The 23971-nt window shown below is 38.5% G+C and overlaps 1 protein-coding gene across 1 annotated transcript in view; it reads left to right on the plus strand.

The window, feature by feature from the left end:
- Positions 1-1171: 1171 nt before the first annotated feature.
- Positions 1172-23971, plus strand: part of CYYR1 (cysteine and tyrosine rich 1) — a 122204-nt gene continuing 99404 nt past the window's right edge. The window contains exons 1-2 of the mRNA XM_043448757.1: positions 1172-1617; positions 7659-7761. Coding sequence (XP_043304692.1) covers positions 1545-1617; positions 7659-7761 — 176 coding nt within the window. The 5' untranslated portion in view covers positions 1172-1544. The remainder of the gene's footprint in view (positions 1618-7658; positions 7762-23971) is intronic.

Genomic DNA, 23971 nt, shown 5'->3' on the forward strand with positions numbered 1-23971 from the left:
AAATAATACTTTTTTTAAAACCATGAATTAAATTTCTGCATGTATAACTCTATTTTTGAACTCTCCATTCTGATCCATTGAACCTAACTATTTTAGTGTTGGTCAAACTGTTTCAGTTATTGTGATGTTATATTTATTATCTATTGAGGCTTATTCCATTCCACTCTTTTGTTTTAACTGATAGTCTTACTTGGTTATTTTCTAAATAGATTATAATTAGACAGTTTTGAAAAAAAAAATAGGTATTTTTATTAAGAGAAAGTGAAAGTTGCTCAGTCCTGTCCGACTCCTTGCGGCCCTATGGACTATACAGTCCATGGAATTTTCCAGGTCAGAATACTGGAGTGGGTAGCCAGTTTCCTTCTCCAAGGGGATCTTCCCAACCCAGGGATCCAATCCAGATCTCCCACGTTGTAGGCAGATTCTTTACCAGCTGAACTGCCAGTTTAATTTCCAGATTTATAGATTAATTGGGGGGGGGGAGTTCTTACCTTTATTATGTTTAATTTTCTTAGTCAAGAGATTCTCTATTCACTTATTTGTGTCTTTTCTTCTCCTTTGTGTATAAAATTGATAACTTTCTGATTTTTATTTGCATGAGAGAAAACTATTGATTGTTTAGTCACCTCTAGTTGACTGTCTTTGACTTTCCACGTATAAAAGCATATCATTTGCAAATGATAATTTTCCTTCCAGTTTTTATGATTTTTTTCCTCTTTCTCTTATCTAATTGCATAGGCCAGTAACTCCAGAACAGTATCAAACAATAGTGACGACAGTATGCAATCTTGTTTTGTTTTCCCTGACTTTACTGGAAATGTTTTAGGTGTTTAACAAATAACAAAAGCTTTACCAGCTTTCGACAGAAAAAAACATATACTGTTTCTGTACTTTCCAGTTCTCCTAGGTTTTCCTCGTTGGCTTTCTTCATCTAACATCTTCAACGTTGGAAACTCCGTCCATTTGTGTACAGATAAATCACAAAGTTTGGGGAGCATCCATTACTCCAAAGGAAAAACTGTGGAGTGGAGGGCAGGGCGATAAAGTAGCTTGTTGAACTTCGTGCCGACAGTCAGAGCAAAAGGTTAGAAGTTCCTTTAGGACAGGGCCAAGCTCTGAGAGTCACTCTACAGAGGGAAGAACCGGAGCGTGGGGAGGAGTCGGGGCCACCCCCGCCCCCAGCCTCGCGTAGGTGCCACCCGCGAAGATGAAATGTGAGCCCGGGTGGCCGAGGACGCTGGATCCGCTGCTCAGCCTGCCGCCAGACCGCCCCGGGGACAGACAAAGAGACCTCGGCCACCGCGCAGCCCCGCGCGGCCGCCCGGGCTCCCCACGAAGGCTCCCAGCGCGATGGCCGGGTCACCGCGCCAGCCCGCGTTCCAGAGCGCTGCCCGCTCCATCTGATCGCCTCCCGGCGCCCGCATCCCCTCCTGCCGCCCGCATCCCCTCCCGGCGCTGGGCGCGCCCTTGGCTCCCAGCCTTCTCTACAGACCGGTTCTGCTTGTCCTTCTGTCCTGGCGCGCCACCTCCGGCCATCGGCTTGGATGGACGCGCGGAGGGTGCCCGGGTGTCCAGGGGTCTTGCTTCCGAAGTTGGTCCTGCTCTTTGTCTGCGCAGGTCGGTGACCTAGGGCGGCGGGAGCGGGGGGGTACTGGGGCTCCCGGCGGCGCTGGGGTCACAGGCCAGGCAGCGCGGGTTGAGCGGGGCGCGGTGGGCGGTCAGAGGCTGGGTGGTCCCCTCCGGCAGGGGAGAACCCCGCGCGCGCCAGCCCGAGGCTCGACCTCCACGCGGTTCTGTTTTGTCCCTTTCCTTCCACGTGTCCTTTTCTCTCTCTTTTGCTTTCTCTCCGCGGAACAACTATTAATACCCCCAACCCCACATTTAAGGGATTTTTTTTTTTTTTTTCATTTTCTGAATAAGGTGAGAGTGGAGACGGAGCGGTAGAAGGAAAGCATTTTTGTTTTTTAAGCACCTGAAGTTTAGAGGTATCGCTAAGATTTTCAGATAAACTGACCACTTTTCAGTAAAGGCTACCGCTGCCTTATTCCACCTCCACATGCTGAATATTCCAGATTTTTCCTTTCAGAAACCAACCCCAAAAAACCATAGACTGGTGTTTTCATTCTTTAGAACTTGATTCTCAAGTGTGGTGGACAGGGCAACTGGAAGCTTTGAGTTGAAATATACAGTTTTCAAGAGGCATAAATTCACCCAGCGTCTAACTTGTTTTTGCTGAGCTTGCTAAGCGCTTGTTTATAAATGAAGAGTATCTCATTTCCCTCATTCTAGTTTTTCTTGGCTAGAATTGCTAGCTAATATTTGATGTAGCGAAGCGGTTTTCTTGTTTTGTGACTGATGTGAAGCCCAAAATGGTCTTTCGTTAGTTATTCAAGTATAAAGTTAATTGCACATGCAGTTTTCCATGTGCTTCATATTTTTATAAAACAGGATAAAAGCAGAGTTTTTGTAGAATTTTTCATGTCTCTGACTTCTTATAATAAAAGCCACAGGCTTACCTATGACCTTGCAATACTAAATTTATATATAGTACTGTGATTTACCTTTTGATATTTGCAAAAATAATGGCACCTGAAATGAAGATGGTCTTCAGTATTTTTACCTGAACATCAACAGAATTGAATTTCTCATTCAACCTTGGGAGAAATGAGTCACAATGATAACTCCTGTAGAAATTTACACTCTGTTTAAAATGTAAACTAGTGGCCGTCTGTGAGTTGTTTCAAAGATATTTTATTGTAGGGAAAATACTGACCTTCAAATACAAAATGCATAAAATAGGGAAAATACTTTCTATTTAATGAGAGTGCACATCATAATGTGTTTCCAGCACTTACTTCTTTTACTTAAGTCCTATAAAGTTTGCAGAATTTGAGAGTCTAACAGAATCAATTGTATTAATATCCATTTTATATTAAAATCTTTTCATTAGGTGATTCGGAGCAGTGACAATTCTTTTCACTTCCACTGTTTACCAAAGAAAACAGAAATGAGAAAATAGAATACAGCCAGTGAAATTTTAATACCTTCACTCATCTTCAACCACATCATTGAACAACTTTTTCTTGTTCTTTTGTCTATTTTATTCTGTTTGGTGAGCTGAAGCTTCTGATTTTCCTTCCCTTCTTCTGATTCCCCCAATGTTAAGTGCACACCCCACCCCACCCCCAACCCCCAGGATTCAGGGAACCCAAGCAGCTGGCCAGCAGGGAGTTTGATCAATGTAGAAGTTTTTACTCCACTCATTCCCTCTCTCCATCTGCATCCCTCCTCAGTACATTACAAAGTCATAACTCACCAATGCTAGGTCAGCTTATCACCTTTGATAAGAAATGCTTAGCTAATGCATTTCTGATATTAATTCCTGAGCTCTTTATTCAGAGGCTTCTTTATGCTTGCAGCGTTTACTCAACTACTGTTAATTGAGTGAGGTATGCTGAGTGATGCCTAGGACAGAGGTCATACTTTGAGTATTGTCTGGAAGATAAACTGTGCCCATTACTCGACGTTATAAAAAGCTGTATTATGGAAGACAAACAATGGTGTACTTTAGGTATTCAAAGGAGGAGACTTTACTGCTGACTTAGGAGTATATGCTCCGTGAAAATGATGTCTGTTTCTTTAACATAATATTCTCAGAGACTAACAAAATGCCTGACCCATAAGAGGAGCGCAATAAATATTTGCTCAGAGAATTTAAATTGAGGAGGGTTTTTAGGACCTAAACCTTTTAGAAGATGAAGTAGGATAGTGTATGAACAAAGGCAGAAATCATGAGAAGTGTAGAAACAGACAATACAGTTGGGTTGGAACTAAGAGATAAGGCTGGAAGTGAGGATTGGGATGAGATGGGGGAACACTACAGAAATAGAATTAATCCAGAAGTGAAGTGAAGTGAAGTCGCTCAGTCATGTCCGACTCTTTGAGACCCCATGGACTATAACCTACCAGGCTCCTCCGTCCATGGCATTTTCCAGGCAAGGATACTGGAGGAGGTTGCTATTTCCTTCTCCAGGAGATCTTCCTGACCCAGGGATTGAACCCAGATCTCCTGTATTGTAGGCAGACACTTTACCATCTGAGCCACCAGGAAAGTCCAGGATTGATCCAGACACCCTGTTAAATGAATTGCCAGCTTTAATGGGACAAAAACCTGTCGATGCACTGCGTGTATGTGTGTGTGTGTGTGTGTGTGTGTGTGTGTGCGTGTGTGCGCGCGCACGCACGCATACTCACTCATGTCCACCTCTTTGCGACTCCATGGACTGTAGCCCGCCAGGCTCCACTGTCCATAGATTTTCCAGATAAGAAAACTGGAGTGGGTTGCCATTTCCTTCTCCAGGGGATCTTCCCAACCCAGGAGTCAGACCCAGGTCTCTTAAGTCTCTGACATTGGCATGCGGATTCTTTACCGCTGAACCACCTGGGAAGCTGTCCATAACCTGAATTATTTTCCCCAAAGAAAATATATTAAATACAGGATCCATTTGTCAGCGAAATAAAAGCAAGGTTTCTATACCTGAAGCATTATGTTTGACTTTGGAGTCACTTTTGGAAAGAAATCCATGGGAGTGTTTATATGATTATCTAACTCCCACTGCAGGCTACAAAGGCAGGATTTGGCCAAGGTTTTAACCTTCCTGGCCTGTGCAGTGATTTCTGTCCCCTCCCTTTCCTTCCCTTCTGATTCTTAGCTGTAGATTACAAGAGCCAATTCTGAGCAAGTGCTTGGAGCCAGATGCTTTCCTGTTCTACACATTCCTTGAGAAGAGAGTGGGAAGGCTTCTTCCAGATCCTGCCTTAAAGCCACTGAAGAAAATTGGAACTGGCTAATTTTCAAGAATATTAACTTGAATATTAGTAGTAATATTATTTATCTTCTGAGGGCCATTGGGATGTTTCACACTTTTGCAAGTGAGAAGTTGTCTCCATATTGCCCAAAGTGTGATCTTTATAGGATTATTTTCAAATGAACTGGAGAAAGCAACTAACCTCTCAAAAGAAGTTTGATGTGTGACTGACATCCAGGTTTGGAAATGTGATTGTGAGTGTATTTGTCATGCTATTAAATCTTTCCTTTTCAGTTATTTCAGATCCCTGGGTCAGGAGGATCCCCTGGAGAAGGAAATGGCATCCCATTCCAGTATTCTTGCCTGGAGAATTCCATGGACAGGGGAGCCTGGCGGGCTACAGTCCATGAGGTCGCAAAGAGTCAGACATGACTGAGCTATTAACACACACTTTCAGTTGTTTAATTCTGGGAAGCAGACTAAAGTGCTGGAAAATGCCATTAAAATAATGAACAGTGTATGACAGGATCTAGATATTTGCTGCAGGTATAATCCAGCTTCTTGGCAACAAGACTCGGGGCTTGGTTTCCTGAAACATTGACTCAAAATATTTTGATAACACTGTGTCCTTATAATAATAGTAATTGAATCTTTGATAATCATGGAGAGCTTAATAAGATGTCACTGTCTTGGGCGTCATTCAAAAAGGATCCCGTGAAGCTACTGAAATATCACTTGTCCTGCTCCACCAGAGTAAGGAGGGGTGTCAGCTCTCCCACTATCTGAATGACTTTTAAGTGTACAAAGTAGAACATCCCAGCTACATGCTTGACATAGCTGAGCAGTCTAAATATTTGAATTAAACAGTACTAAAAATGAGAGCTATGGAAATTCCCTGGGAAAACGGTAAAATAAATTGCAAAAAGCATACACAGCATATTAATGCAAAAAACATTAATGTCAATAAATCATTAGATCATGTTTCTGTCTTCAAAATTTTTAAGTGGATTTAAGTAGAGTTACTGAATCTTACAAAGTTGATTATTTTCCACTTTCATGCCTTCTTACCACATCCTTGAAGAAAACATTAAGGTTTTTTCATTTATGAAGTAGAAATAAAATTGAGGGAAAGAAAACATGAACTTTTCACTTATTCCACAAAGGTCATGCATTATTGATAGAGGTGAATGAACTTTGCTAGTTTTTGATCACATCAATTTGTAAAGAATCATTTTGTCAGGGAGGTGATTTAAAAGCCAAAACTATATTTTCCTCTCTAGACAAATCAATTACATGGACCTGCAGGCATAAATATAACATTTGCACTTTTATATTATGACTTTGACAGGAAAACAAAAGTCTTGTATAATTTTTGTAAGAATTATTGCCTTCAGAGATTGAGTTGGAAATGACCTCTTTTGTGATTCTTGAATGTGTATCTCAAATTATCAGACTATACTTATACATGTGTTCTTACATGTACCTGAAACTCACATATTTATATTTATTTTTATATTTATAAACTCACTCATTATAATTTATACCACTGATTATAACTGATTGTAACTAAAAGATAGGGCTTCCCAGGTGGTGCTAGTGGTAAAGAACCCACTTGCCAGTGCAGGAGACATAAGAGATTCAGTTTTGATTCCTGGGTCGGGAAATCCCCTGGAGAAGGAAATGGTAACCCGCGCCAGTATTCTTGCCTGGAGAATCCCATGGGCAGAGGAGCCTGGTGGGCTACAGCCCATGGAGTTGCAAAGAGTTGGACAGGACTGAAGTGACTTAGCGCACACATAGCTAAAAGATAGCCTTCACTTGTTAAACATACATCATTTAGATGAAATAAAGAATTTTTTTATAGGTAGGGTAACTTTTATTCGACATTTGGTATAATTTTCCTTGCCAAAAACATGGGGAAAAGACAATAATTTGGTTTTATCAGCTCCAATATGTCCTTTTAAATCAGAAAATACTTCCCCTTCACGTAGTGCTGTTTCATAGCTTATTGATTCATAAATCTGACATTAAACAAACTCTTAATTATTCACCAGTTCATTATCTATAGGAACTTTTTCCCACAACTGACTCCAAATAGATTGACATGATATGCAGACTCATATGTGTTACCTTATGTATGCACGCTGTAATTATGAAGACAAAAATGGTAGAGAAAAGCATATAATGCACTGTCATGAAAAACATTCAATATTTTAAAATGATTTCCAGTTGTTATTATTCTTGTCAACACTTTCCGTCAAATATATTTAGGATTAACACTCTGAAGTCAAAAGACTTTATCATTTAAAATTTATTGTAGGAACTCTGTTGACAAATTGAATGTCTGATTGTTTGGTTCATTCATTCTCCCTTCATTGTCTCTTTCAACCCACTCTGACTACCAGTTATGGTGCTTGATGCAGGAGGTTCCAAGAATGGTCTTTGCCTTTTCTAGATTTATGTTTGATAAAGAGGAAGGGAGCTTCCCAGGTGACTCAATGGTAAAAAAAATCTACCCACCAGTACAGGAGACTTGGGTTCGATCCCCGAGTCAGGAAGATCCTCTGGAGAAGGAAATGGCAACCTCCTCCAGTATTCTTGCCTGGGGAATCCTGTGGACAGAGGAGCCTGGTGGGCTACAGACAAAAGACTCAGTCATGACTTAGCAACTAAAGAACAACAAGGAGCTAGTTTAAATGTTTACAAATGTTTTAGAATTCTGAGCATTTTGAAAATCTAAATGCACTAAAAAGTGGCCATTGATCAATTAAGATGTAAAATAAAGTAATTTTTTTTGTAAAGCTGCGATTTTAGAATAGTAACTATGTGGATGTGGTTTTTATTTTGTAGAGGATTGCCTTGCTCACTGTGGCAAAGACTGCAAATCTTACTGCTGTGATGGAACCACACCTTACTGTTGCTCCTACTATGCCTATATTGGGAATATTCTTTCGTGAGTATTAATCACATTTGGCAATATTGATACTCTTTCCTTTACCCAGTTATATTTTCAAAAAGTGCTAAGTTATTGTTTTGAGTAGGAAATTTTAAGATTGGTTGTTGACATAAAATCCTTACTGGAGATTCTAAACACTCATGACAGTCTAATGTGTCATTTTTTTTTTCACTAAATGTGTAAATTAATATACAACATAAATTGCTTTTATTAGAAGTTTAAAATATATTCTTTTATTGCTTAGTTTGTATTTATGATAATAATAATAATAATAATGTCCTAAGTAGATCATATTCATAATATCAATCCATTTTTTAACATTATAAATGACATGTTTTTATCTGCTCTGTTGAAAGATTAGACTTTGTCATTTAATGATAACCAGTTTATTTTGCCATCCCATGTATTTGTCAGACTCATCCAGTAGATATCAGGGGAAAGAGACTTTATAAATAAAAAACATTTGAGACATGAAAGGTCAGTTTTTACCTAAGCAACTTCAGGCAACAAGATTAGAGCCTAAGAAAAGCTAGGTGGCAACAGTGTAACCTGATAAGCAACTACAAAAATCAGTGAAACATAACACAGAGAATATGTTAAGCATTTGTCTATAACTAATTAAGAATTTATTTTAGAGATGCTTCTGGGTAAGGGAAGTGGACAAGCAGAAGCTGCCTGCAGGGTTGTATGTCTGAGAACTGTGCAACTCTGTCCTTCTACACACATCTTCAAGTTGAGAAATAGAAGACAGAGGATTAGGAGCATATGAATTTCACCCAGGGGCGACCATCACTCAAGGCTTTCAGGAGTCTGCTTCTGTCCTCCTTACCTTGTATTTTTTAAGTGACAATCAGGATGATTTGAAAACTGTTCTGTTGTGACTTAGTCTGTGTTCTATGAAGGCTTAAGTAGAGCCAGGAAAGATCCCACTGACGTGTGTGACCAAGGTCTGTAAATCATCCTCTGTTTCCTGAGAACAGGAAACCTGGCATATGGTACACTTTCTAGACGCAAAGTGGGATTGATTTTAGAGATTATGTCTCCCTGAATAAGGCCAGAAAGAATCAGAGTTCAGGATATTTTTGAAGATTGTCATGGCGATGGAAGAAATGTCAGGTTGTCATAAAGACTGATGAATAGAATTTAAACATTCTTTGAGGTATGTATAAATTCTAAATAAAATGTTTGAATTTTTCCTCATTGAAGACTTGCTAGAAAAACATTAAGTCCCCTTACATTTAGAGAATGGTAAGAATCAGTTCAGAATACCTTAAGTAAAGACAAATAATGATGTTCCACATTTGTATATCACTTCATGCTTTTTAAGTACTTGATTACTAAATTCAAATTTGATTTTTGAGTGGTCTTCACACATCAGAGGCTGCTTGTTCCAGGCAGATGTGTGAGTGGGCCTCGTGGGTGGTATAGGTTTGAGCAGCCTGGGGTCAGCATGCCTCTGTGACTCTTTGGTCCTCTGGTACCTGGCCCAGGTGTCTGCCCACTAACTGCATCATGGCATGCATTGAACTATGTTTCATATCTACAATCAGATTCTTCTCCTTTTTTTTTTTAATGGTACATGTCCTTTGAACTAATTTCATTACTAGGTAAAGAATTCATTGAGTTATATATTTATCTAGGTTTTTAGGGCCATGTACTTGTTATGTTTGAAAAACAGAATTGTGTTCTGTGGATGGCGGAAATAAACACAGATGGCATAATATTTCAGGCAGTTAAACTGAATTTTCTGTTCAAAATAGAAGCCACCAAGTAATTCCCTTGCTAAACAATTCTTAGAGGAAAAAAAAAAGAGCTTTAAAGTGTTTTCCCCACTGGATAAAGAATACATTTTCAGGATTTCCAGTTATTGTTTAAGATTTGAAAAGAGTTAACTCCACCCAAAGCTTTCCTTTTTTTTTTTTTAATTAGGGTGGGAGGAATAGAAAAAGAGTAAATAATTCCAAGAATGCTTACAAAAGTTCTTTCATGCACATGTTTTCAAATATTGCTATTTTGGAACTCATAAACTCTGCTTCCTCTTTTGGAAGCATCTAGGCACACTCTTAGTAAAATCATTTTAATCATCCTAACAGAAAATTTAATCTTTATGGTTATCAGTAAGGTAATAGGGAAGAAATCAGTAAACCCACTGGAATGTTATGTATCCTAAATGGATAATTTTATAAATTGGTTTTAATTTGGTTTCTAGTCTTATTTGTTTTTAAAATAGAAAATGTCTTGGCCTAGCTTAAAATGAGCTAAAGAGAATATAAAATACAATTTGGGTCATTGCAGACTGTGTATAAATTGGTAAGGTAAGGCACACTTGATCCTTCTTGCTGAGACCTCTCTCCAAAATAATCAGAGTAGAGATATTTAGCCCTTAATTCAGCTACCCTTTCTAAACTTTTTTAAATTAACCAGTAAGCCTTGTTTTCAAATAGATCCCAAAAGCTAGCATTCAATTTACCTTTTAGTTTGAAAGTATTATTTGACTCAGATCTCTCCCCTTTACATATTTTATATTCTAAATATGAGTTAATTTTGACAAGTAAATTTAGATTTACCCCCTTTTTTCAGTTATAAATTTTTAAACGTATATCATGTGAAAACAATTTAAAACTTCAACTTTAAAAAATACTTTAAACAATCAAGATATAATTGATGTGTAACATTGTATTGACTTCAGATGTACAACATAATGATTTAATATTTGTATATATGGCAAAATGATCACTATAATAAGTCTATTTGACATAAATCTATTTAAAATGGCATGCCTACTTTTGCTCATTATGGTCACAGATATTGACTTCCATATAGAAAAGTAACAATATTAGTTTTTAGAATTTAAGGATAATTTTTGCAAAAGTCAGCATACCCTATGCAATCAATTATTTACAGATATATATTAAGTACCTGTTACCATGGCAGCATAGGATCCAAAGATAAATAAATGATGTTCCCTGACCTTTATGATCTCTCAATCTTAATAAGAGAAGAAAATGCAGACCAATAATTCTAATTCAGTGAATTAATCTATAGAGTGTTATTGAAGGGCCGAGAAGAGAGAAAGCAATTAAGTGTGTGTGTGTGTGTCTAGAAAGAGATGTTTAGAAAAAGCCTCATAAATATGAAATTTGAACAGAGTTTTAAAGAAAGAGTAGATATTTACATAAGTGAACAGTGAAGAAAAGGAAGTGGATTCCAGATAGACAGAGTCTCCCTTATAAGGGCAAAGATTTAATAAAGTAAATGGTCAGTTTGGGGAAACCTATGTTGGTCAGGGTTGCTAGAAATGGAAGGTTAAACTTTAGGTAAGACAAAAGGTAGATACTTACTTTTTTAGACTTTTTTTGGTTGATTACATAATCTTACTGGTCATGTCTAACAAAACTAAAGTAAAATAATTCAGTATTTTTCTGGAAATAAGATAGCTGGTTTCATGTAGAAAGGACACATTCTTAGATCTCACTAAGTGAAAGTGTTGCTCAGTTGTGTCCGACTCTTTGTGACCCCATGGACTGTAGCCCACCGGGCTCCTCTGTCCATAGAGTTTTCCAGGAAAGAATACTGGAGTGTGTTGCCATTGCCTTCTCCAGGGGATCTTCATGACCCAGGGATTAAACCTGGGTTTCCGGCATTGCAGGCAGATTCTTTACCATCTGAGCCACCAGGGAAGCCCCTTAGATACCACTAAGATGAGGGACAGAGGTGAGAAGCCACCAAATGAAGATTATTTTTATTTATTCCATAGAGAAAAGATTTAGAGTGAACACTTTGAGATATTACACTTTTTAGTACCATTTATGATGGAATGTATAACTTGGGAACTATTGGTCCATTTTTGACAGTTTTAAAAAATTTATTTTTTATTGAAGGATAATTGCTTTAAAGAATTTTGCTGTTTTCTGTCAAACCTCAACATAAATCAGCCATAGGTATACAGATAGCCCCTCCCTTTTGAACCTCTCTCCCATCTCCCTCCCCATCTGACCCCTCTAGATTGATACAGAGCCCCTGTTTGAGTTTCCTGAGCCAGACAGCAAATTCCCGTTGGCTCTCTGTTTTACCTATGGCAATGTAAGTTTCCATGTTACTCTTTCCATACACCTCAGCCTCTCTTCCCCTCTCCCCATGGCCATAAGTCTATTCTGTTTCTCCATTGCTGCCCTATATATAAATTCTTCAGTACCATTTTTCTAGATTCTGTATATGTGTGTTATAATACAATATTTATCTTTCTGTTTCTAATTTACTTCACTCTGTATAATAGGTTCTAGGTTCATCCACCTCATTAGAACTCAAATGTGTTCCTTTTATGGCTGCATAATATTCCATTGTGTATATGTACCACAACTTCTTTATCCATTCATCTGCCTATGGACATCTAGGTTACTTCCATGTTCTAGCTGTTGTAAATAGTAATTCAATGAACAATGGGATACATGTGTCTCTTTCAATTTTGGTTTCCTCAGGGGATATGCCTAGGAGTCGGATTGCTGGGTCATATGGTGGTTTTATTTCTAGTTTTTTAAGGAATCTCCATACCGTCTTCCATAGTGGCTGTGTCAATTTACATTCCCACAAACAGTGCAAAAGCATTCCCTTTTCTTCACACCCTCTCCAGCATTTATTGCTTGTAGACTTTTTGATGATGGCCATTCTGACTGGTGTGAGGTGATATCCCATTGTGGTTTTTATTTGCATTTCTCTAATAGTGAGTGATGTTGAGCATCTTTTCATGTGTTTGTTAGGCATCTGTATGCCTTCTTTGGAGAAATGTCTATTTAGGTCTTTTTCCCACCTTTTGATTGGATTGTTTGTTTTTCTGGTATTCAGTTGTATGAGTTGCTTATATATTTTGGAAATTAATCTTTTGTCAGTTGTTTCATTTGCTATTATTTTCTCCCATTCTGAGGATTGTCTTTTCACCTTGCTTATAGTTTCCTTTGCTGTGCAAAAGCCTTTAAGTTTAATCAGGCCCCACTTGTTTACTTTTGTTTTTATTTCCATTACTCTAGGGGGTGGGTCATAGAGGATCTTACTTTGATTTATGTCATCAAGTGTTCTGCCTATGTTTTCCTCTAAGAGTTTTATAGTTTCTGGTCTTACATTTAGGTCTTTCATTCATTTTGAGTTTATCTTTGTGTATGATGTTAAGAAGTGTTCTAATTTCATCCTTTTACATGTAGCTGTCCAGTTTTCCCAGCACCATTTATTGAAGAGGCTGTCTTTGTCCCATTGTATACCCTTGCCTCCTATGTCAAAAACAAGGTGCATGGGTTTATTTCTGGGCTTTCTATCTTGTTCCATTGGTCTATATTTCTGTTTTTGTGCCAGTACCATACTGTAGCTTTGTAGTATAATCTGAAGTCAGGAAGGTTGATTCCTCCAGTCCCATTCTTTTTTCTCAAGACTGCTTTGGCTATTCAGGGTCTTCTGTGTTTCCATATGAATTGTGAAATGTTTTGTTCTGGTTCTGTGAAAAATGCCATTGGTAATTTGATAGGGATCACATTGAATCTGTAGATTGTGTTTGGTAGTATAGTCATTTTCACAATATTGATTCTTCCTACCCAGGAACATGGAATATCTCTCCATCAGTTTATGTCATCTTTGATTTCTTTCATTAGTGTCTTATAATTTTCTGTGTACAGTTCTTTTGCCTCCTTAGGTAAGTTTATTCCTAGATATTTAATTTTTTGTGTGGCAGTGGTGAATGGGATTGATTTCTTAATTTCTCTTTCTGATTTTTCATTGTTAGTACATAGAAATGCAAGTGATTTCTGTGTATTGATTTTGTATGCTGCAGCTTTGCTAAATTCACTGATTAGCTCTAGTTATTTTCTGATACTATCTTTAGGGTTTTCTATGTACAGTATCATGTCATCTGCAAACAGTGAGAGCTTTACTTCTTGTTTTCTAAGCTGGATTCATTTTATTTCTTTCTTTTCTCTGATTGTTGTAGCTAGGCCTTCCAGAACTATGTTGAATAATAGTGGTGAGAGTGGACACACTTCCTTGTCTTGTTCCTGATCTTAGGGGGAATGCTTTCAGTTTTTCACCACTGAGAGTAATGTTTGCTGTAGGCTTATCAGAGATGGCCTTTACTATGTTGAGGCAAGTTCCTTCAATGCCCATTTTTTGAAGTTTTATTCATAAATGGGTGCTGAATTTTGTCAAAGGCTTTTTCTGCATCTCTTGAGATGATCATATGGTTTTTATCTTTCAATTTGTTAATATGGTGTATTACATTGATTGATTTGTGTGTATTGAAGAATCCTTGCAGTACCAGAATAAACCCAACTTGATCATGGTGGATGAGCCTTTTGATGTGTTGCTGAATTCTGTTTGCTAAAATTTTGTTGAGGATTTTTGCGTCCATGTTCATCAGTGATATTGGCCTGTAGTTTTCTTTTTTTGTATTGTCTTTGTCTGCTTTTGGTATCAGGGTTATAGTGGCTTTATAGAATGAGTTTGGAAGTGTTCCTTCCTCTGCAATTTTTTGAAAGAGTTTAGAAGGATAGGCATTAGCTCTTCTCTAATTGTTTGATAGAATTCTCCTGTGACACCATCTGGTCCTGGATTTTTGTTTTTTGGGAGATTTTTGATCACAGCTTCAATTTCAGTGCTTGTAATTGGGTTATTCATAAATTCTATTTCTTCCTAGTTCAGTTTTGGAAGATTGAGCTTTTCTAAGAATCTGTCCATTTCTTTCAGATTATCTATTTTATTGCCATATAGTTGTTCATAATAGTCTCTTATAATCCTTTGTATTTCTGCATTGTCTGTTGTAACCTCTCGTTTTTCATTTCTAAGTTTGTTGATTTGTTTCTTCTGTCTTTTATTCTTGATGAGTCTGGCTAAAGGTTTGTCAATTTTGTTTATCTTCTCAAAGAACCAGCTTTTAGATTTATTAATCTTTACTATTGTTTCTTTCATTTCTTTTCCATGTATTTCTGCTCAGATCTTTATAATTTACTTCCTTCTACTAATTTTAGTTTCTTTTTTTGTTTTGTTTTTCTTTTTCTAGTTGTTTTAGGTATAAAGTTAGGTTGTCTATTTGATGTTTTTCTTGTTTCTTGAGATACGATTGTATTGCTATAAACTTCCCTCTTAGGAGTCCTTTTGCTGTATCCCATAGGTTCTGAGTTGTTGTGTTTTCATTGTCATTTGTTTCTAGAATTTTTTTTTATTTCCTTTTTGATTTCTTCAGTAACCTGTTGGCTATTTAGAAATGTGTTGTCTACAAAAAGAAAAAAAGAAAAAAGAAATGTGTTGTCTAATCTCCATGTGTCTGTGTTTCTTACAGTTTTTTTCTTGTAATTGATATCTAGTCTCATAGCATTGTGGTCGAAGAAGATGCTTGATACAATTTCAATTTTCTTAAATTTACTGAGGTTTGATTTGTGACCCAAGATGTGGTCTATCCTGGAGAATGTTCCACGTGCACTCTAGAAGAAGGTGTATTATTCTGCATTTGGCTGGAATGTCCTGAAGATATGCAAGAGATCCATCTCATCTAATGTATCATTTAAGACTTGTGTTTCCTTATTAATTTTCTGTTTTGATGATCTGTCCATTGGTGTGAGTGGGGTATTAAAGTTTCCTACTATTACTGTGTTACAGTAAATTTCTCTTTTTATGTCTGGTAGTGTTTGTCTTATGTATTGAGGTGCTCCTATGTTGGGCATCTATATATTTACAATTGTTATGTCTTCCTCTTGGATTAATCTGTTGATCATTATGTAGTGTCCTTCTTTATCTCTTGCAATCTTCTTTATTTTAAGATCTATTTTGTCTGATACTAGGATTGCTGCTACAGCTTTCTTTTGCTTCCCATTTGCATGGAATATATTTTTCCATCCTCTCACTTTCAGTCTATATGTGTCTTGAGGTCTGAAGTGGGGTTCTTGTAGACAACATATATATGGGTCTTGTTTTTGTATCCATTCAGCCAATCTCTGTCTTTTTGTTGGAGCATGTAATCCATTTACATTTAAAGTAATTATTGATATATATATGTTCCCTTTGCCATTTTCTTAATTGTTTGGAGTTTATTTTGTAGATCCTTCTTCTCTTGTAATTGTTGACTATATAAGTCCCTTTAACATTTGGTGTAAAGCTCGTTTTGTGGTACTGAATTCTCTTAACTTTTGCTTGTCCTGAAAGCTTTTTATTTCTCCATCAATTTTGAATGAGATCCTTGCTGGCTACAGTAATCTTGGTTGTAGATTTTTCCCTTTCAGTACTTTAAATATATCCTGCCATTCCCTTCTGGCCTGCAGAGTTTCTGCTGAAAGATCAGCTGTTAAGCATGTGGAATTTCCCTTGTATTTGTGTTTAGTCTTTGTTAGTTTGATTAGTATGTGTCTTGGCATGTTTCTCCTAGGGTTTATCCTGTATGGGACTCTTTGTGCCTCTTGGACTTGATTGATTATTTCCTTTTCCATGTTGGGGAAATTTTCAACTATAATCTCTTAAAAAATTTTCTCATACCCTTTCTTTTTCTCTTTTTCTTCTGGGACCCCTATAATTCAAATGTTGGTGCATTTGATATTGTCCCAGAGGTCTCTAAGACTGTCCTCAGTTCTTTTCACTCTTTTTACCTTATTCTACTCTCCAGAAGTTATTTCCACCATTTTATCTGCCAGCCCACTTACTTGTTCTTCTGCTTCAGATATTCTGCTATTGATTCCTTCTAGAGTATTTTTAATTTCAGTAATTGTGTTGTTTGTCTCTGTATGTTTATTCTTTAATTCTTCTAAGTCTTTGTTAATTGATTCTTGCATTTTCTCCATTTTGTTTTCAAGGTTTTTGATCATCTTTACTGTCATTATTCTGAATTCTGTTTTAAATAGTTTGCCTATTTCCTCTTCATTTATTTGGACTTCTGGGTTTCTAGTTTGTTACTTCAATTGTCTAATATTTCTCTGCTTTTTCTTTCTTTCTTTTTTTTTGACTTACTGTGTTTGAGGTCTCCTTTTACCAGGCTTCAAGGAAAGTTGAATTCTTTCCTTGAAGAACGTTGAATTCTTTCTTCCTTTTGATTTCTGCCCTCATAAGATTGGTCCAGTGGTTTGTGTAAGCTTCTTATAGGGTGAGACTTATGCTGAGTTTTTATTTGTTCGTTTGTTTGTTTTTCCTCTGATGGGCAAGACCAAGTGAGGTGGTAATCCTGTCTGCTGATGATTGGGTTTGTATTTTTGCTTTGTTTGTTGTTTAGATGAGGCGTCCTGCACAGGGTGCTAGTGGTGGTTAGGTGATGCCAGGTCTTATATTCAGTGGTTTCCTTTGTGTGAGTTCTCACTATTTGATACTCCCTAGGGTTACCCCTCATCTAAGGTAAGGAGCAGTGGCTGCACTTTTCTAGAGCAGCTGTGAAGAGATACCCCACGTCCAAGGTAAGAAAAACCCAAGTAAGACGGTAGGTGTTGCGAGAGGGCATCAGACGGCAGACACACTAAAACCATAATCACAGAAAACTAGCCAACTTGATCACAGGACCACAGTCTTGTCTAACTCAATGAAACTAAGCCATGCCGTGTGGGGCCACCCAAGACAGTTGGGGCATAGTGGAGAGGTCTGACAGAATGTGGTCCACTGAAGAAGGGAATGGCAAACCACTTCAGTATTCTTGCCTTGAGAACGCCATGAACAGTATGAAAAGGCAAAATGATAGGATACTGAAAGTGAATAGGGTTGGTAGGTGCCCAAATGCTACTGGAGGTCAGTGGAGAAATAACTCCAGAAAGAATGAAGGGATGGAGCCAAAGCAAAAACAATACCCAGTTGTGGATGGGACTGGTGATACAGGCAAGGTCTGATGCTGTAAAGAGCAATATTGCGTAGGAACGTGGAATGTTAGGTCCATGAATCAAGGCAAATTGGAAGTGGTCAAATAGGAGATGGCAAGAGTGAATGTCGACATTCTAGGAATCAGCAAACTAAAATGGACTGGAATGGGTGAATTTTACTCAGATGACCATTATATCTACTACTGTGGGCAGGAATACCTTAGAAGAAATGGAGTAGCCATCATAGTCAACAAAAGAGTCCAAAATGCAGCACTTGGATGCAGTCTCAAAAATGACAGAATGATCTCTGTTCGTTTCCAAGGCAAACCATTCAATATCATGGTAATCCAAGCCTATGCCCCAACAAGTAACACTGAAGAAGCCGAAGTTGAATGGTTCTATGAAGACCTACAAGACCTTTTAGAACTAACACCCAGAATAGATGTCCTTTTCATTATAGGGGACTGGAATGCAAAAGTAGGAAGTCAAGAAACACCTGGAGTAACAGGCAAATGTGGCCTTGGAGTACAGAATGAAGCAGGGCAAAAGCTAATAGAGTTTAGCCAAGAGAACGCACTGGTCATAGCAAACACCCTCTTCCAACAACATAAGAGAAGACTCTACACATGGACATCACCAGATGGCCAACACCAAAATCAGATTGATTATATTCTTTGCAGCCAAAGATGGAGAAGCTCTATACAGTCAGCAAAAACAAGACGGGGAGCTGACTGTGGCTCAGATCATGAACTCCTTATTGCCAAATTCAGACTTAAACTGAAGAGAGTACAGATAACCACTAGACCATTCAGGTACGACCTAAATCAAATCCCTTATGACTATACAGTGGAAGTGAGAAATAGATTTAAGGGACTAGGTCTGATAGACAGGGAGCCTGATGAACTATGGATGGAGGTTCGTGACATTGTACAGGAGACAGGGATCAAGACCATCCACATGGAAAAGAAATGCAAAAAGGCAAAATGGTTGTCTGAGGAATCCTTCCAAATAGCTGTGAAAAGAAGAGAAGCGAAAAGCAAATGAGAAAAGGAAAGATATTCCCATTTGAATGCAGAGTTCCAAAAAATAGCCAGGAGAGATAAAAAAAAAAAGCCTTCCTCAGTGATCAATGCAAAGAAATAGAGGAAAACAACAGAATGGGAAAGACTAGAGACCTCTTCCCGAAAATTAGAGATACCAAGGGATCATTTCACGCAAAGATGGGTTCGATAAAGGACAGAAACGGATGGACCTAACAGAAGCAGAAGATATTAAGAAGAGGTGGCAAGAATACACAGAAGAACTGTACAAAAAAGATCTTCAAGACCCAGATAATCACAGTGGTGTGATCACTCACCTAGAGCCAGGCATCCTGGAATGTGAAGTCAAGTGGGTCTTAGAAAGCATCACTACGAATAAAGCTAGTGGAGGTGATGGAATTCCAGTTGAGCTATTTCAATTCCTGAAAGATGATGCTGTGAAAGTGCTGCACTCAATATACCAGCTAATTTGGAAAACTCAGCAGTCCTGTGACCTGGAAAAGGTCAGTTTTCATTCCAATCCCAAAGAAAGGCAATCCCAAAGAATGCTCAAACTACCGCACAATTGCACTCATCTCACACGCTAGTAAAGTAATGCTCAAAATTCTCCAAGCCATGCTTCAGCAATATGTGAACCAAGAACTTCCAGATGTTCAAGCTGGTTTTAGAAAAGGCAGAAGAACCAGAGACCAAATTGCCAATATTCGCTGGATCATCGAAAAAGCAAGAGAGTTCCAGAAAAACATCTGTTTCTGCTTTATTGACTATGCCAAAGCCTTTGACTGTGTGGATCACAATAAACTGTGGAAAATTCTGAAAGAGATGGGAATACAAGACCACCTGACCTGCCTCTTGAGAAACCTGTATGCAGGTCAGGAAGCAACAGTTAGAACTGGACATGGACCAACAGACTGGTTCTAAATAGGAAAAGGAGTCCGTCAAGGCTGTATATTGTCACCCTGCTTATTTAACTTATATGCAGAGTACATCATGAGAAACGCTGGGCTGGAAGAAGCACAAGCTGGAATTAAGATTGCCGGGAGAAATATCAATAACCTCAGATATGCAGATGACACCACCCTTATGGCAGAAAGTAAGAGGAACTAAAAAGCCTCTTGATGAAAGTGAAAGAGGAGAGTGAAAAAGTTGGCTTAAAGCTCAACATTCAGAAAATTAAGATCATGGCATCTGGTCCCATCACCTCATGGCAAATAGATGGGGAGACAGTGGAAACAGTGTCAGACTTTATTTTTTATTTGGGCTCCAAAATCACCTCAGATGGTGATTGCAGCCATGAAATTAAAAGATGCTTACTCCTTGAAAGGAAAGTTGTGACCAACATAGACAGCGTATTAAAAAGCAGAGACATTACTTTGCCAACAAAGGTCCGTCTAGTCAAGGCTATGGTTTTTCCAGTGGTCATGTATGGATGTGAGAGTTGAACTGTGAAGAAAGATGAGTGCCAAAAAATTGATGATTTTGAAGTGTGGTGTTGGAGAGGACTCTTGAGAGTCCCTTGGACTGCACGGAGATTCAACCAGTCCATCCTGAAGGTAATAAGTCCTGGGTGTTCATTGGAAGGACTGATGCTGAAGCTGAAACTCCAATACTTTGGCCACCTCATGCGAAGGGTGACTCATTGGAAAAGACCCTGATGCTGGGAGGGATTGGGGGCCGGAGCAGAAGGGGACGACAGAGGATGAGATGGTTGGATGGCATCACCGACTCGATGGGCATGAGTTTGAGTGAACTCCGGGAGTTTGTGATGGACAGGGAGGCCTGGTGTGCTACGATTCATGGGGTCGCAAAGAGTCGGACACGACTGCAAGACTGAACTGAACTGACGGTTAGTTCTCTGGTAGTCTAGGGTCTTGAAGTCAATGCTCCCACTCCAAAGGCTCAGGGCTTGATCTCCTGGACAGGAACACTGGTCCACTGGAAGGCGCAGTGACTGGGAGCTGGAGGTTAGGGATTGTGGAGCAATCCCAGGGCAAGGGCTGCTGTTGACAATTTTTGCATTGTTCTATATATTCCTTTCCTCTGGTCAAGTACTCCTGTCCACTTTCAGCTGGTGTTCTGCACGCACTTCTGTACCTGAAGGTGTATTCCTGATGTATCCATGGAGAGAGATGTACTCCACATCCACCTACTCCTCCACCATCTTGTTCTCCCATTCCTACCTCCATTTTTGACATTTTTGATCAGGGAGTTAAGTACTTGACAGTTAGAAACCTCACTGTGTTTCACAATGAGAACTGGGCCAATTTACAAAGTAAACAATTTCTCATCATACTTGACTCTCAAACAATTCATCCAGCCACTTTTCTCCGTGGAAAATAAACATTCTGTGATGAATATGGAAAGCAGTGTTTCAATTTTGCTGCTGATGAAATTGGACTGACATTTCCTGGAGATAGAATCCAACATAAAGTTGTGGTTTATTGAGTGTTCCTTAGAATTAGTAGAATTTGAAGGATCAGAGGATGCAAGTGAGTAGCTAATTACTGGTAATAATGAGGCAGACTAAAAGCAGGACTGTACTGAAAATAAAGGAAAACTGCTATGTGAGTAAGATGATAACTGTATAATATTGAACATAAACCAAATGACTGGGTTAGACAATGGGTTGGCCATAGTGAGCCAGATGATAGAAGATGGAGGAAGAACTAATAATGGAGATCCTGGTGGGATTCAGTTTCTTTTCTTTTCAATGAAATATGAAAGATGTATTGCCCCAAGTTTTGCAAAGACAGCTAATAAATATCAAAGCTGTGGTGTTAGAGCCATGTTATGCATGAAAGCAAAACTGAGTTAAAAAATAGAGGTTTCACATTTCCAAATGGCATTTGAGGTCCTGTACTAATGAAGTAGCTGAGCATTCTGAACAAAACACGTGAGGCTGTTCAAATAAGGACAGAAACATAATTCAGCTTGAAACCCCTTTGTCACTGGCAAGAACATCATTTGAATTAAATGAATTAAAATGTTCTGAGCACTTAGATATGAAAAAAAAAAAACACTTATGAAAGGTACATACTGAGCAAATTAAAGTCCATAGGAGTCTTGTTTTTGTTTTAATAATGATAGAAAGCTAAATAACTAATATAATGTTAAAATAAATATAAACTTGATTTTAATGTTAACAAGGTGACTTTTGGAAAGCACCTGAGGGTGGGGGCTGGTTGTCAGGGAAACCAACCCTATGATTAGGGAGTTGGAACTTGCAGTCCCAACCCCTGAACCTGTGAGGAGGGAAGAGGGAATGGAGACTGAGCTCAGTATAAACGACCAGTGATTTAATCAATCATGCCTTTCTAGTGAAGCTTCCATGAAAATGCAAAAGAACAGGTTTTGGAGAGCTGCCAGGTCAGTGAACACATGGAGATTTGCAGAGAATGTCATGCTCAGAGAACGTTTTTTATTTTTTTAGTTTAAGTAATTGGATATATATATAGTAGTAATAAGTTATGTCTGGCCTTCCCAGGTGACACAGTAGTAAAGAATCTTCCTGCCAATGCAGGAAAACCAGGTTCAATCCCTTGGTCAGGAAGATCCCCTGGGGGAGGAAACAGCAACCCACTCCGGTGTTCTTGCCTGAAAAATCCCTTGGACAGAGGAGCCTGGCGAGCTACAGTCCACAGGGTCTCAAAAGAGTCAGACAAGACTGAGTACACACACAGAAAATAATGTTTGCTATAAGAAGGTAGCCATTGTTTCTCAGAAGACATGTGTTATATGTATTACATAAGCACATTTTATGTATTATTAAGAGCAAATATAAATATGAAAATATCTAAAACTTTTTTGAATCAACTCTATTCAATCATAATTGCCTATGTAAATTAAGCTTCATTATGAAAAACATTATTTTTATGAAGGGTTACATGAAGTTTCTAGAACATGTTCTCAGCAATTTATTTTCATAATATGTACAGAGGTATTCTGTGTTCTCTACCAGGTGCTAGAGGACATAGCTGTGAATCAAACACAGTTCCTGCTCCTGAATGGCTTATAAGCTACTGGGAAACCTATTTTTTACGTGTGTGCATGCTCATGTCTGACTCTTTGCAACCCCATGGACTGTAGTCCATCAAGCCCACTGTGCATAGGTTTCTCCAGGCAAGAATACTGGAGTGGGTTGCCATTCCCTCCTCCAGGGGAACTTCCTGACCCAGAGATCAAACCCACGTCTTCTGGGGCTCCTGCATTGGCAGGCAGATTCTTTGCCACTGTGCCACCTGGGAAGACGCTTGGGGAACATAGTTTTCAATTTAATAGGCTGTGGAAAGGACTCAACACAGTTAAATCAGAGAGGAGGAGTCTTTATTCCAACTTTAGGGTGCTAAGAAGACTTCTTGAAGGAGAGTAATTCTATGATGATCCTTGAAGGAAATAGCAATCAATGAAATCCATCACTCAGAGTTAAAAAAGAAAAAAAAAATTAGACTAGAAATAGAGAGGAAAATTTCCTAACTGAATAAAGACCTCAGGAAAACAACAAACAAAAAAAACCATACCTCAGGCACCATACTCGATGCTATGAAGTTATAACCCTTCCATATAAAGGCAACTGTAAGACAAGCTAGCATCTTCATGATCCCAAGGACTGTAGCCTGCCAGGCTCCTCTGTCCATGGGACTTTGCAGGCAAGAATACTGGAGTGGGTTGTCATTTCCTCCTCCAGGGGCTCTTCCCAACTGATTGATCAAACTCCTATCTCCTGCAGCTTCTGCACTGGCAGGCAGATTCTTTATCTCTGAGCTACTGGGAAAGCCCAAGCTAGCATCTAACACCTCTCTATTCAGCATCCTGCTGTCTTTGGTCAACAAGACAAATGAAAAAGAAGTGATACAAATTGGAAAGGAAGGAACTAAATTGTTATTATTTACAAGTGATATAATTACCTATATTCCTCAGACTATAAAAGTGAATGAGAAAATTCATTAAGATGGCAGGACATCCAACATAAATCACAACAGGATCCTCTATGACCCGCCTCCCAGAATATTGGAAACAAAAGCAAAAATAAACAAACGGGACCTAATGAAACTTAAAAGCTTTTGCACAACAAAGGAAACTATATGCAAGGTGAAAAGACAGCCTTCAGAATGGGAGAAAAAAATAGCAAACGAAGCAACAAAGGATTAATCTCAAAAATATACAAGCAACCCCTGCAGCTCAATTCCAGAAAAATAAATGACCCAATCAAAACATGGGTCAAAGAACTAAACAGACATTTCTCCAAAGGCGACATACGGATGGCTACCAAACACATGAAAAGATGCTCAACATCACTCATTATCAGAGAAATGCAAATCAAAACCACAATGAGGTACCATTACACGCCAGTCAGGATGGCTGCTATCC

This window comes from Cervus canadensis, chromosome 27, assembly GCF_019320065.1.
Source record: "Cervus canadensis isolate Bull #8, Minnesota chromosome 27, ASM1932006v1, whole genome shotgun sequence".
Classification (NCBI taxonomy): Eukaryota; Metazoa; Chordata; class Mammalia; order Artiodactyla; family Cervidae; genus Cervus; species Cervus canadensis.